General features: G+C 40.6%; 1 protein-coding gene across 2 annotated transcripts in view; it reads left to right on the top strand.

Moving 5' to 3' along the window:
- Positions 1-9614, top strand: part of LOC143275362 (thioredoxin reductase-like selenoprotein T) — a 31650-nt gene extending 22036 nt beyond the window's left edge. The window contains exons 4-5 of one of the 2 annotated variants that reach the window (XR_013053426.1): positions 4422-4634; positions 8307-9614. Coding sequence is in view for 1 of the 2 variants with exons in the window: in XM_076579421.1 (XP_076435536.1) it covers positions 4422-4525 (104 nt within the window). In the remaining variant the exon portion in view is untranslated. The remainder of the gene's footprint in view (positions 1-4421; positions 4635-8306) is intronic. The other variant, XM_076579421.1, reaches the window with a different exon arrangement.
- The last annotated feature ends 6496 nt before the right edge of the window (positions 9615-16110 follow it).

Below are 16110 nucleotides of genomic sequence, written 5' to 3'. Positions count from 1 at the left end.
CAAGATCTGGCCTTCCACAGAGATGGTTCCATCACTCTTCGTTTCCTTCCAGAGTTTCTGGCTAAGAACCAAGACCCCGAGGTCCCTTCCCCCTCTCTGAGGGTCAAACCTTTGTCTGATATTCTTGCCCAAGATGATGAGGATAGGCATCTCTGCACTGTTCAGTGTCTCAAATACTATTTGGATAGGTCTCGCCATAGGCGTTCTTTTCATCTCCCTCAATGAGAATTACAAGAAAGACATCGCTGCAGGCACCATTTCCCGCTGGGTTTCCCAAGTCATTCGTAGAGCCTACTCTCATTCTCACAGGGATATCAGCTGTCTTAATACCAGAACTCACAAAGTGTGTGCCATAGCTCCTTCGGCTGCTTTCCAGCACTCAGTGCCACTGCAGCATGTCTTGGAGGCAGCCTTCTGGCTGTCTGAGAATCCCTCCATCAACTTCTACCTCAGGGATTTCTGTATGATCAGGGCTGACGGTTCCAAGGGGATTTCCTTTGTCGCGGCTAACACTGCCGTCTCGGTTACAAGGGCTCCCCATACGAACCAGTAGGCGTTGCCCTCCCCCATTTGCGTTAAATTCTGCATCAGTTTGACATGGTACAGTATATGACACCAAAAGGAGGAGTTTGTATTATACTCCATATTTGGTGATACATATGTGATGGTGCATGCGAAAATCATGGATAAGGGTAAAAAATACACAAAATGAGATAGGTTTATCTGAAAGTAGAGAGAATTCTGAATAAAACACAGAAAACAGAATTCAATTATCTTTATTAGTTTCTGAGATACATGCATTTGAGTCTTTTGGCGGTCGCTGACATACTTCTGAGAAAATTGGGTTTAAAGTTTGGGAACATTCACATAGTTATGACTTTTTCATAAGAATTTTCAACAGCAATTGACTGGTACCAAAATGTCAAGAAAGAATCAGAACTTTGGAAATGCACTCAGTATCACCAAATAATTGCTGTTTTGTCAAAATGTCCCAAATCATGCTCACTGGGTGTAAACACTGAGAAATAAATGGGTGATGTTTCGCATTTTCACACTTTGAAAAAAAAATTGCAGAAAAAAAAAATCAGAATCACTCCAAACTTTCTGACAATGTACAGGAATGTATGAGCTTTGATCTGCATGAGATGGCTTGTATACATGTGTTATATCTGTGCTACCCCTTGTGGTGACACACCGGAGTATACCTGTATAACACCGTCATTGAAGATAGGCAGGTGATACAAAACAAAACAATATAATAGTCAGTCAGTGAATCACATGTGAAGTTTTTTCTGTGCACCTTGTCCTCTTTTGGTTTCCTTTGGTCTTCCTGGAGTCCCATAGGTGAAAAGATATCCAGTAAGACCTACAAAGTACAATTAAGTAATGATTAAAATTTTGCCAAATATGAAACTGATAATAATAAGAAGAAACCAAGCATACACACATACATAAACACACACGCATAAAAACCATCAGTGCACACACACACACACACACACACATGCACACAAACACACAAATGAAATCATACATGCATGCAAACACATGCATGTAATTAACATCATGTGTGCACACAGACAATACACAGGCTGACACAATCATCACACACACACACACACACACACACACACACACACACACACACACACACTGACAATGACTGCACAAAATACAGTCACAAATAAACACTTGATTACACATTCTCAGGCATCTGAAATGCATTGTACATTTCTTCTTTTTCTTTACAGACTTATAGACTGTGAAATGTCTCAAACACCTTTAGTAAAGTGTGAAAAATGCCATGATTACTGATAATCTTTGACTGGTAGTGAAGGGCTTTCCCAACTGCAGCTTTTGCCTTGTCAGTTTGTTACTAAAAATAGCATCCACTTGTCAACATTGTCACTTGTTTTACTACTTTTAGGTGGATGTTTCAACTAGTCAGATTACCATTTACAGTAATCAAACGACACATGCTATTCCTTTCATGTAATTCTTGTTCAACATAAATTCACAAAAATTTAAAAACGCGTCAAAAACTCGAAGCGAAAGCTTCGTGAGTGATGGTGGTGAAGCAAACTTACCAGAGTCTCAGTCTTAGTGTTCATCCCCATTCTCCTCCTGCAAAGGTTGGTTTTCTTCATCATCACTGCTAAAATCATCGATTTCTGATGATTTTTCATCACCAAAGTGTTCTGTCAGTGTCACTGCTTCAGTGAGTTCTGGTGAGGTGAAATCCATCGTTTCCGACAACTGCTTGGATATCTGCATGCTGGTCAGTTTCTCGTTGCCATTGTGCTTCATGTTCGCAAAACACAATCACCTTCACCCACTTTAGGCAATTATTGTGGCTTTCACAAAACACGGAGAGCACTGAAAATCAAGACGTAGACAGTACAAGCGTGCTACTTTTGGATATAATTGAAGTCGGCAATCAAAGTTTTAGCAGTGATGAATCGAGCGTCGGCAAGTGTCTGTCATGGATAAGTCGCTCAAATCATGCGGTCTCACAAAAACTTCGAATTACTACCCATAAACAAAGGAACTGATTGAGAACAGTCTGGAAATAGGACTAGAGACTGTTTACAACCTGGAGGTTATGTTCTTACGCTTGACACGCAATTTTTTCTGTTCAAAATCGTGTTCGAAAGTGGAACAAAAGAGTTTGCTGATTTCCTAAAGTTTACTCTCACGTCCCAACAGGAAAACATTAAAATAAAGTAGAATTACTTTATATTTGTATATAATACTTTGGGACATAGTTGAAAAAACATTATAGAATGTGAATATATGAAAAAGTGAAATTTGATATTTTTAGCCCTTAGTCACTTTCACAGCGTGTAGCGCGAAATGTGTGGCTGCGACTTATCCATGATTTTCGCGTGCAGTGTCACATATACTTACCATGTCAAACTCGAATGCACGCCCATCCGTCCCTGCGTCTCTGCCATGGTTCTCATGTGGCATTTCTCTCGATGGCCACGGAATGATTCAGCGCTTACAGCTTTTAGAGGCGTTTGATTGGCTAAGAGCAGATTGGGCAAGATGGGTCGTCTTTTCACTGTTTGCTGCGTAAAATTTGGCCAAGCAGAGCAAACCGATAGGCCTAGTTTGCATCAGTTTGACATGGTAAGTATATGTATCACCAAACATGGAGTATAATACAAACTTCTCCTATTGATATGGATGTTTATATAGCACCTATCCTCGGTCAGAGATCAATCTCTAAGTGCACATGAGAGAATCAGCTTTAGGCTCGGTTACTGACTGACTCTGCGAGACTTTGGACGTTTTTGTTTATTTCTGTGTGGCAACCTCTGAACACTTTTTTGACATGTTTCCTTGAAACAGACATTTATCCCATGATTTCCTTCATCAGTAATGTCTTTTTAGCTTCTGCTATTTTGTGAAAAATGCTGGAAAATGCTAGCTTGTTCTGTTGTTAATTTTATCCACAAATAAGGCCCTCCCCAGATCATCTTTGTGCATGTACATGTGTCAGTGTCAGGATGAGTGGGGGTATGGGTAGGGGGGAGAAGTGTGTGAGTTTTGAGTGCTTTTATACTGTTTTTGAAATTGTATTTTTGACAAGTTTGTATCTTACCATTTTTAATGATATTCTTGTTACTTATTCATATCACATGCATTGTTAAATGCACTTTGTACCTGCAGGGAAAGCGCTATATAAATTATGCACATTATGATTGTGCACAAGGCGCAGGGATCAAAATTGATGGAAATAATATAATGATATGATCATATGATATGGATACTTATATAGTGCCTATCCTCAGTCGGAGACCAAGCTCTTAGCACTTTGCAAACACAGGGTCTTTTTGCACAACAGGCTGCCTACCTCAGTACCTGGATAGAGCCAACTGATGGCTGCCATTGGGCGCTCATCATTTGTTTCCTGTGTCATTCAATCAATTTCCTGGCATGCACGCATACACACACAGACAGACATGTAAAATTTTACATGTACGTATGACTGTTTTATTTACCCCACCATGTAGGCAGCCGTACTCGTTTTCATGCAAGGTATGTTCATGTTTCCATAACCCACCGAATGCTGACATGGATTACAGGATCTTTAAGGGATCTTTAACATGTGTATTTGATCTTCTGCATGCAAAATCACATAAGGGGGTTCAGGCACAAACAGGACTGCATATATATGTTGACCTGGGAGATTTGAAAAATCTTCACTCTTTACCCACCAGGTGTCGTTACTGAGCTGGGATCCTTACATTGAAAATCCATCGCTTTAACCACTTGGCTGTTGTGCCCATTATGGTAGACAGGGATCAAGATTGAGGGGGAAATATGGCCTTTTTGTCTGAAAATAATGGTAGATGTGGATTCATATTCAGGTAAGTAAATTGAAAATTATGGAAGATAAAATTGTATGTGTCCAGATATCCCAATCTGGTCCAAACTGGAGACAGGGCGCATCCCGTCACCCCAGGAAATGATTCGCTTGGTGAACGAGATGCAGAGAAGTGCCCGCCACGCCCGATAGTCTTTGTTTTCTTCCTTCTGCACGTCAGGTGAGACGCAGTGTGCCCAGGCTGTGGATATCAGCACATTCTCAGGGGCAGTCTCCAGCCTAATTGGAGGCACTGAGTCTCGTGAGTGTTGAGTAGAGGGGGCTTAGTGGGTGGTGTTGAATCAGTACAGGTATTGCTAAACCTGGATGTGCTGTTGTTTTTATTTCATGGACATTAACTTTTTTTTTTCTCTCTCTCTTTTTTAATGATCTTATGTGAGGAAATGTGGCAGAGTGAATTAGGCATTTTGGACTTCTGATCCAGTGTTCACCTGTGGTCAGGGAACATCTCAGCCTGGTGTTGTGTCCTTGGGAAAGGCACTTTACTACGGTTTCCTGACTCCCCAGGTGTGAATGGATACCTCATTTCTGATGGGGAATGTTAAAGCCAGAAGGAGAGGATTTGGTCCTGCCTTCCTAGGCCAAGCCCTAGAGGCAGTGAATATGAATGGCCATAAAAAGCGATGGGATTTTTACTGCTGAACACCATGACTCAGTTGCCTTGCAGGGTCTCCTCTGGTGTGTGGCCTGAGGGCAGCCTAACATGGATAGCTCCCTGTGGTCTGCTGGTGCTGAGACTGAAGCAGAATGTCATGTTTACATTTTTCTCTCAACTACAGGGAGTGACTGTTGTTCTTTGTATTGAATTCAGTCTCATTCTCACCAGATACATAAAAATCCAAAACAAACTAATTTATTATAAAATTTAGGTAATTATATATCACATGAGCACACACAGATTGTACCTGAATAAAGGCTAACATTCTGAAAACGTTCAGTCCCAAAACAAAGTTGACATTAGAGACTATATTTAATTCAACATTTATATAAAGAGGTATCCAACCTCACACGCATACATATAGCTCCTCTATGCTGATTAACTATTGTTAATCAGTATAGTATAGTAGACTGGTGTATAACAATCTGTTTTAAGGGATTCCAATCACTATAACCAACAAATAAAAAAGTAATTCCAGGTGTATGAACACACCATCACAAATGGATTACATAAGAGCAGTGAACATGCATTCTCCATCAGATCAGAACACCCTTAATGGAAAAGTAGTACTTTGCAGTTGGTAGTTTCAGATATGAAACATAAATCATGTATATAACAAACAGCAGTTTCTTGTATAGTATTCAGCAGGGGAGGGGTATTTTTGTTTTGTTTTTTGATGCTTTTTCACCCACAAGTCTCAGAAAAATTGCCAAAACTAGAAAGCACATCATCTTCATGGTTATAGCATCCATAAGAAATAACAAAAAAAAAATACTGGTGACCTCGCAGGCTGTGGAAAGATTGGTCAATACAGACTCAAGAGAATGGAACATTTTCTAACGCCAAACATAAAGAAAAATTGTGAAATGTATTTGAAAGTACTGTTGACACCCATGTGACCACTAGATAGACTGTCATGAGCTGCAGTGATAACTGACACACAAAGTGACTCTAGGACATTCAACTGCCGTGTGTCTGTGGATTGCATGGGAAACAATGGAGCCAGCGGAGTCGTGTGTCTTACTCGATCCTAATTTTTCAGATCAAGGTTTGAGAGACTGATCAGAACACTGTACATCATGAGCAGACTGAAATGGTATGTCCAAGGACATTAGGCAATAAAAGAAGCCTGGAAGGATGACTATTATTAGCATTATTAGCCTCTTGTGCATAAGTCTGAACTGCAGCAGCTACTTCAGCAAGCTGAAGTGCTGACTTGCTGGTATCTGACCTAAGACCACATCACTGATGGGATTGTTGTTTGTGCATGCTAGCACCTCTCTTCAAAAATAAGGGGTGTTTGGTACAACCTCTGCCAAGGAAAGGGAGACATCATCATCTGTAAATAATCTGCTTTGTTGAATCTGTCTTCTGAAACTGTCCTCACGTAGCAGGAATTTGCAAACACCAACTGTTGAACGTCCTGAGTCCAACATGACAGTTACTGCCTTGCCGTTCAGCAAGCCTTTGCAAGTCTGTACTGCTTCTTCTCCAGATAATCCAACCATAGGCACTGAAGGATCATTGTGTGTGTGTTCTCTTTCACCTGAGTGTTTTGCTGCCCAGTTGGACTTTGAACTGCAGAGGTAACAATGAACTCAAGAAATAGTACACAGAATTTTAGACTCAGTCAACCTTCCATAGCCACCAGGAACAAGTTCTGTACAGCACCACATCTTAAAATGTAAGCTGATATTCTCTAACCTATTTCTAATTGATGATAATTTTAACCATGAACAATCAACAGTCATCCCATGAACACCGCTAGATGTTCACAGCTAAATTATAATTGTGTGATGTGTGACACAAGGCTCTGTAGGGTGTGGGGAAGAATGGAGTGGAGTCAGGGTGATCAGTGTGCAGTTAATGCCAGAGAAATGGTGCCGAACATTCAGTTGTCAAAGAAAATGTAAAGATTCAGACATTAGGGACCAGACCACCACACTCAACCATACTCACGTGTGGAGTGATGGCCTAGAGGTAACGTATCCACCTAGGAAGCAAGAGAATCTGAGCGCGTTGGTTCAAATCATGGCTCAGCCGCCGATATTTTCTCCCCCTCCACTAGACCTTGAGTGGTGGTCTGGACACTAGTCATTCAGATGAGACGATAAACCAAGGTCCCGTGTGCAGCACGTAAAAGAACCCACGGCAACAAAGGGGTTGTTCCTGGCAAAATTCTGTAGAAAAATCCACTTCAATAGGAACAATAAATAAAACTGCACGCAGGAAAAACTATAAAAAAAAGAAAAAAAAGAGGCAAGGCCTTCAAGACTCACTTGTGATACACTTTTTTTTTTTAAATTAAAGCTTTTTATGTATTGAGTATAATTTCAAAATGTAATGTTTAAGATGAGAAAGATCAATTTAAAGCAAATTAAGTCCCCTAGCATTAATTACAGAGTAATTTCCCTTTTTTACTATCTGCACCAAAACGTTTCCAAAATAAATAAAACTTCCATGCTTAGCAAAAGAAGTTCCTGTTTGAACAAAAAATGATAATAATGACTGCTCGTGGTGTTGTGTCAGAATATCAGATCAAAGTGCCAAGTTTAGAGAATACAGAAAATATAAATATAACAGTAAATGCAGTTTGCATATAATTAGGCTTCATTTTTTATTTTTTTGTTCCCATCCCAGAGGTGCAATATTGTTTTAAACAAGATGACTGGAAAGGACTGAATTTTTCCTATTTTTATGTCTAATTTGGTGTCAACTGACAAGTTGACAAAGTATTTGCAGAGAAAATGTCAATTTTAAAGTTTACCACGGACACACAGACACACACACACACACACACACACACAGACAACCGAACACCGGGTTAAAACATAGACTCACTTTGTTTACACAAGTGAGTCAAAAAGGGTGGCGCTGTAGTGGAGTGACACGCTGTCCCTGAGAGAGCAGCCCGAATTTCACACAGAGAAATCTGTTGTGACAAAAAAAGAAATACAATACAATACAGTGTACCTATGAACAGCTCAAATTAAGCATGTGAAAAAAAAAAATCATCAAGGTTCAGCAGTCAAGGGGTTTATGCTTTCTTTCTCTTGGAGAGGAACAGAAGAAGTGTTTCTCGAGCGGATAGTTGTATTTGTTTCATGCGTTGTTGTTGGGTTTTTTGTTGTTGGGTTTTTTGTTTTTTGTTGTTGGGTTTTTTCTGGGGGAAGGGAGGAATTGTTTTTCCATGGTGGATATTTGTTTTTTGCATTACATTTTTCTTCTGATGTTTTTTTACTGGATGTATTGCAGCATTGGGCGGTATGCCGTGACGTCCAGCCTGGTCGCCCCCCCTGTGAGGGACACGCAGGATGAAGTTGGCCGCATCAAGCATCATGTGCCTGTGGCCGACAGACAGGGCCGGCAGTGTGTGCTGTCGGGTCGTGTCGGGGACAGAGGGAGCTGCTAGACTGTGCTGTCAGGGAACATGTAGGTCTTCCCCTTCCTGTCTGATCAGTGTTTTTCTGACACCCACACTTATTTTCCTCCCGCCATCATTTTATTATTATTATTATTATTACTACTAGAAAATAATATTGAAAAAAAGAGAAGAAAAAAAGTGGGATGCTAGTGCAGGTCTCTTTTCCTTTGGGAATTTTTGATTTTTCTCTGACACATAGTTTCTCTCCAACCCTTGTTTTTAAATTTTATTCATTTTAAACAAGACATACATACATACATACATATATACATACACATACATACATACATACATACATATGCATGCATGCACACATACAGACATACTTACACATACACAGATAGATAAATATATATATATAGAGAGAGAGATATTATATGCAAAGGAGAAAAAATTCACAGCAATGTGTCAAAAACAAAAAAAAGACATGCATACAGACACAAGCTCACAAAGAAAGAAATGGGCAATCAAATTACAAGAAAGCATCCATCCATTTATGTCTTTTTTGGTTGTGTGTGCTTTTTTTGTTGTTGGTGGTGTTGTTTTTTTTCTTTCTTTTTTTTCTTTTTTTTTTTAAATAGAAATAACAATAGTAAAAATAATGTCAGTAATATGTTGAATTTATTTTGTGCCATCAAATTTGCAAAGTAAGTCCCAAGGAAAAAGGAACATGGCTTCTGATAAGCAATGAATGTGTCCCTGACGCATTTGACAAGGGACAGGATGCTCATCAAGCGGGTTCCTGGGACATTGTAAAACTTTCAAGAATGAACTCTGAAGAAGAGTGAAAAGCCTGTACAGGAGCTTCAGTCTGACACCAAGGATAACCAGCCACAAAGGTACTTCTCTTCACTTCTTGGCCCAGAAACCTCGGACTTGGAGTTATGTGTGCCTTTGTGTTCATGCAGCAGTGTAGATTTGATTGGAATATGCAGCATCAGAGTGTCCCTCTGAAGGTAGTCTGGGACCATCAGAATAATGGCAAGAGTTCCAAGGACCCCCCAAGACTTTTAACAGATCAGAAGTGCTTGTAAGCTATATCAGTTCTGTTGTGTTATGGCCTGGGTCTACTTTTTGGGGGGGGCGTGGTGGTATTTTTGGGGTTTTTTTTTGTTTTGGTTTCGGGTTTTTTTTTTGGTTTTTTTGGGGTTTTTTTTGTTTTTTTTTTAATAACTCTTGCTATTTTGTTGACTAATCATTCCATAGTTATAAACAGTCATTTTTTTTATTTCAAGTTATGCAGTTTCATAACTGGCATTTTGTCTTCAGTATTATTCTGTTCGAGTGGCGTTGTCTTGGCGTATTTTGATAGTGTCCATGTGTGAGTTGATGTGAACTCTTGTGAATGCTTAATATGAATTTCATCAATGTACTTTTTGCAGTCATTGTTTCATGTTCATCCTTGGGACAGCTTGGTGATACTGGACACACGAGTACATATGTAATGTATACAGTCTTACATATGTCGAGTATCAGATAAGCAGAAAAGGTGTTCTCACACACACACACATTCTTCATCTTTCACATTATAAATGACCAAAGTCTTCATGATCTATATTTGTAGCCTTTGTTTCTGTCATGTCCTCATTATAGTTCCTTTCATGTAACTGGTCAATCTTTCATGTCATGTGAATATTGAACATAATAATCCTGTCCCTGATATCATCATAATCAGTCCCTGATGTAATAATCCTATCCGTTATCACCACAATCCTGTCCCTGATATCATAATCCTGTTTGATATCATAATCCAGTCCCTGTTATCATAATCCTGTCTGATATCATAATCCTGTCTTGATATCATAATTCTACCACTGCTATCATCATAATCCTGTCCTTGTTATAATCCTGTGCCTGATATCATGACTGTCCCTCCCTAATATCACCATAATCCTGCCCCTGTTCACTTTATGAAGACACTACACCAATCATTCTTGTCCCATATCTTTTCTTTTTGGGCTGTGTGTGTACAAGATCAAGAAATATTTTTAAAAACGGTGCTTTTTTGTTGGATTTGATTTTCTTCTTGCAGAGAATTTCTGTTGTATGTGTTGATTCTGCTCACTTGGACATAAATAGCTAAATGGTATTCTGATCTGTCCAAATTTTCAAATTTCTGTGTCTGTCTCCCTCTTTCTCTAATCCCCTCCCTCCAGTCAAAGAATTGCTGTTATGTTTGTTTTATTTTTTCTCGAGTGGCAGACATAAATCACAGATTTGTACATAAATCAAGACTTTATCCCACTGATTTCAATCTCTTTCTCCTCTGTATCTAGTTCTATGCAAAGAATTTATGTTGTGTTTGTGTTTGTTCTTATTGATCACTCGTATCACAGGACTGTACTTTGTTAATCATGCATTACTTCTGCGTTCATGGGCTGCAACTCCCACGGTCACTTGTGTGTATGAGTGGGCTTTTACATCTATCAAGCTTTTTTTAACCCACTATGTAGGCAGCCATATTGTGTTTCGGGGGTGTTCATGCTGGATATGATCTTCCATAACCCACCAAATACAGACATGATTGACAGGATATTTTATTTGCACATTTGATCTCCTGGGAGTGAAAAAACATGGAGGGGACTCGGGCACTAGCATGTCTGTACTTAGGAGATCGAAAAAAATCTTAATCCACAAGGTGCACCAAAACTGGGATCGAACTCAGGTATGAATCTAGTGATGTAACCATTCGGCCACTGCATCCATCATATTATTGGTCCAGAAACACCTTCCCCACTGATCTCTCTCTGCACCTGCTTTCCATGTGGAGAATTTCTGGTGTTTCTTACCTCTTTTGGCATTGGACATAGCAACAGTTTTGTACACAAATCATGTTCTCATTTTAAAACTCATGAACAACAGTTTTGTACACAAATCATGTTCACATTTGAAATCTCATGAACAACAGTTTTGTACACAAATCATGTTCTCGTCTGAAAACTCATGAAAAAGTTTTGTACACCCATGCAAATAATTTGTCTTTTGTTGTTTTTGTTATTCTCACCAGGACCTAAATCACAATTCAGTACATAAAATGTGTTTGTCCCAAATCTCTCTCTCTCTCTCTCTCTCTCTCCAGATTCGGAAGCTTTGCCGTCTCACCATTCTCTCTCTCTCTCTCTCTCTCTCTCTCTCTGCCTCATTCTTTCTCTGTCTCTCTCTCTCTGCTTTTTTTCCAGAATGGAGCAAAAAGTGAAACCACATATTTGACTTGAATCAATTGCTGTGCTTTTACACATGTGCATCCGGATGCCAATGATCAATTAATCCCCTGTTGTCCATGTTTCTATGAACATCTCTGTGATGAAATACGTGTCCATTCGTTATTACATCAGCATAGTTCACAGCCAAGATACCAGTCAACTTGGTTTAGTGGTATAAGGTAAAACGTTGTGTTTGCTTTCAGTCTACATATTTCTGGTGGCAGTACAGGTGCTTCCCTTGTTACAGTTCCTTTCATTTTGAATCTGAACTTTTTTCCATGTGTGCGAAGCAATAGCTAAATGCAAGAAAGAGTCAGCTCCTGGCCCAGACAAAGTTCGCTACTCGGACATCAAGGAACTATCGGAAGAAGACAGAAGCAAACTTTTCAATCTATATCAAAACAGTTTCCACAATGGACATGTGCCGGAGGACTGGACACACAGCTTCTTAAAACCCATACCAAAACCAGGAAAGGACCATCATCAGGTAAGCGGCTACCGGATCCTAACCATGCAAAACATTGCTGGAAAGCTCATGGAACGCATGATAGCCAGGAAACTTGCAAGGGATCTTGAACACCAGCACATTCTCCCTCAAATAAAGGTGGTTACAGAACAGGCAAGTCCACATGGGAAAATGCAGCTGCTTTTGCATATGAGGTGTATGAAGGATTTCAAAGGAAAGAAGAAACACTAGCAGTAGCAATCAAACTTGAAGATGCCTATAATAAAGTCCAGTTTGCGCACCTCATGGAGCTGCTACTAAGGTATGGAGTAAGTTTGACTCTGACAAGATGGATAGCAGCAGCGCTTCAGGAAAGAACCGTCATCCTACGCCTCCGAGATTGGATGTCTGCACCTTCTAAACTATCCATGGGACTGCCACAAGGGTCTCCGCTCTCTCCTGTCCTCTACAATGTCTACACAAAGGGCCTTGCAGACTTAAACCACAATGAAATAGCTCGGGTGCTTACTCTTGCGGATGATGGCCTGGTCTTCAAAACTTCGAAAGATGCTCAGGAAAGAACTAAAGCCATCCAGAAACAACTAAACAATATTGCTCAATGGTGCAAAGACACAGGATCTTCCATCAATTCAGCGAAAGCCCAAACGTTGCTGTGCACCCTCAACAAGAGAACCGCGAGCAAATCACCACCTTCTGTGTCATTCGATGGGATTCAGATCGAGAAAACTGAATGCCTACGCTACCTAGGAATACACTTCGACAGGATGCTGACCTTCAGAAAACATACGGAAAATACTGTTCTCAAATGCAAAAAGGGCCTTTCAGTCTTAAAAGCAATGGCAACCAAAGGTATTGAACAACGCCACCTCTTCCTGCTATACCAATCACTCGTCCTCAGTTTGATCAACTATGGAGTTGGGCTAACAACACCGTCTCAAAGCAGCCTCCTAAAATTAGAAAGAGTTCAAAATGAAGCTATGAGGCTGATCCTTGGAACAACAAAAGACACGCCCACAGAAACTATGCGATACCTGCTTGACCTTCCTTTAGTGCAGGCCAGAAACAAGTTAGAACAGGTCAAGACCTACTTCAAAGCATTAGAAAACCCTCAAAACCCACTGCATGACGCAGTCAAAGAACCAAAAGGCAGCCATCTAGGACAAGGAAGATCATGGATGGGGCAAGCAGAAGACACAATTCAGCTAGTATGCCGACTACAAGACCTGAAAGAAACAAAAGAATGGGAGAAAAACCCCGAAAACCTCAACCATCTATTCAACACAGCCATTTCACCCACTCTAGGAAGACATTGTCGGGAATGGCCAGAGGGCAAAACTGATGCGGAAGTGAAGCTACTCATAGAAGAAAACAGTAAAGAAGAGGACATCATCATATACACAGATGGCTCAGTCACCAAAGACCAATCCGGTTGGGGATTCACTGCGAAACAAAATGGAAAAACAGTTAGGGAAGAGAATGCTGCCTACAAAGTCACAACCTCCAGCCTAACAATGGAAGTTGAAGCTGTGACACATGCCCTCCAGTGGCTATCATCCATCCATACGCCTGGAAACCAACATGCCATGATTCTAACCAACTCAGTGAACCTCATACAGAAAATTGAAAACGGAATGGGAAGCCCAGAGTGGCATAAGGCAATGCGCAACTTTCAGATTAAAAAACTCACATGGTCATACTGCCCGGGACATGCAGGTGTTAAGGGAAATGAGCGAGCTGACAGACTTGCTGGTAACGCAACACCAACAAGCGGCCTACATCAAGGAAAATCGGAAATCCTCAGAAAAGTCAAAGAATATCAAAAAGAACAGGTACAAGGCCATCACACCATCGATCGCCTCAAAGAAATAAAAGCAGAGAGAGGGAGCGGCCGTAAGTCTAACATGAAAGGTAGAGCATGATGCTTTGCAAATCAAACAAATATCGGCATCATTTCCAAACCAACATTGCGCAAATTTCTTCAAAACAGAACAGAGTCTCTGTGGACTTTTCCAAATACAATAGACTGAGCAACACACTAGACAAGGTCGTGTTCATCTCTCTTTCTTGGCATCGGAGATCTTTTCCCATCCTTCTTGCGGCCAATCAGTGGCAGCCTCTGTGCGTGTGTGTATGTGTGTGTTTGTGTGTATGTGTGGGTCTGTTTTTGAGTGCGTTTGTGCATGCGCGAGAGTGTAAGTGTACACAAGTGTCAGGAGAGTTCTGTGCATGTGCATGTGTGTGCGTGTGTGTGTGTGTGTGAGGGGGAGGTGGGGTGCGGGGGGGAGGTGGGGTAGAGGATGAGGTATGTGAGTGTATGCATGCCTACACTGTGGGAGCAACAGGATATTGGAACGTATATATATATATCTTTGTGTATATATATGTGGGGGGTTGGGAGTGGGAGATATGTGCGTGTGTGTGTGTGCTTGTACAAGGTCGTGTTCATCTGTGTGTGTGTGTGTGTGCCTTGGAAGCTGCGATACATAGACTAGAAATGAGTGTGTGGAGGAGGAGGGTAGAGGAGGTGCAGGGTAATGTGTGTGGTGTGTGTGTGTGTGTGTGTTAGAGCTCATGTACGTTTATATGTATTTGACTGTGCTTTCATATCTGTGAAACTGCATGTTTGGTGCATATCTGTTATGCATGTGTGGGTGTATGTGTGAATGTGTGTCTTCATGTTTTACATTTATTTGCTTATTTATCATTGTTGTCTTATTTATTTATTTATTTAGTTTTTATTATTATTATTATCATTACTACTACCTTTTTTTATATTATAATAATTATTTATTTATTTATTTATGTAAGCTTATCTATTATTTATTCTTTTTTTTTCTTTCTTTTTTTTTCTCAAGGCCTGACTAAGCGCGTTGGGTTACGCTGCTGGTCAGGCATCTGCTTGGCAGATGTGGTGTAGCGTATATAGATTTATCCAAACGCAGTGACACCTCCTTGAGCTTCTGAAACTGAAACTGAAACTTCCATGTGTTTGCGGCAAACTGCAATGGAAAAATGTCTGAAAGGCAGCCCATGTCAAATGAGGAGATTCTTTCTTTGTTAGATCTTGATGATACTGCCAGCACAGATTTTAATGGGTCTTTTTCACCTAAGAAAGTGAAAATAGTAGTGATAGTGAAGGAGAAGATGGTGTAAAACTGTGTAAGGGCCAGATCTTCCTGGAGCTGAGATTGTGCAAGTCAACAGTAATGTGGGAGGACCACGGGCGTTCAGCACCTATCTCATGCACTAAACCTATAAATAACTTGTCTGAACTCTCCTTCCTTTGCTCAGGGAGTACACGCATTTGGTGGCGATTGGACTTCATTCAGACCTGCAAGACAGGTGTGTTAAGTACAGGTTTTGTTTTATTTATTGGAGGCAGCTTGAGGGTGGCAGAAAGATCAGGCAGAGACGGTGGCAGTCACAGTTGTGTTAACTAGTCATGGGAATGTTGATTCATCAGCTGATGAGACTGATACTGTTCTTTCAATATGAAGTGGCATTGTTGTGCATTATTATGTTGTGAGATGATCATATACATGTATTATCATTACTATTTAAATGTTGTATTGTTGTGATTGTTTGGCAATGGGTTGCTTTCACAGTGCGAGAGCAGAATTCACATCTTGCCTTCACGTTACACTGCGTCTGTGGGATTGATGTTGTGTGTGTGAGTGGTTATGTGGAATAAACGTGATTGGTAAGCACTAACGCTGCATTGCTGACTGCTGTTTGAGAAAAAGAGAGTGAGTGTGTGAGCAGATGTGTGTGAGTGTGTTTCTGTGTGAGTGAGACGTTTGTCTCCTGCAAGGGCCTCCAGGACTGACAGTGCATCAGAGGAAGACAACATAGGGGCAGTCACTCTCTGGGTCAAGAACCATGGCAGCAGCCTGCATGAATGTCTGAGTTTCAGTCAAGTCGTTTGAACAGTGTTTCTTGAACAGTATTTCCAAGTCGGTATCCCTG

Source organism: Babylonia areolata, chromosome 30, assembly GCF_041734735.1.
Source record: "Babylonia areolata isolate BAREFJ2019XMU chromosome 30, ASM4173473v1, whole genome shotgun sequence".
In the NCBI taxonomy this organism is placed as follows: Eukaryota; Metazoa; Mollusca; class Gastropoda; order Neogastropoda; family Buccinidae; genus Babylonia; species Babylonia areolata.
The sequence above is the reverse complement of the archived record's forward strand: the minus strand, read 5'-3'. Positions and strand labels throughout refer to the sequence as shown.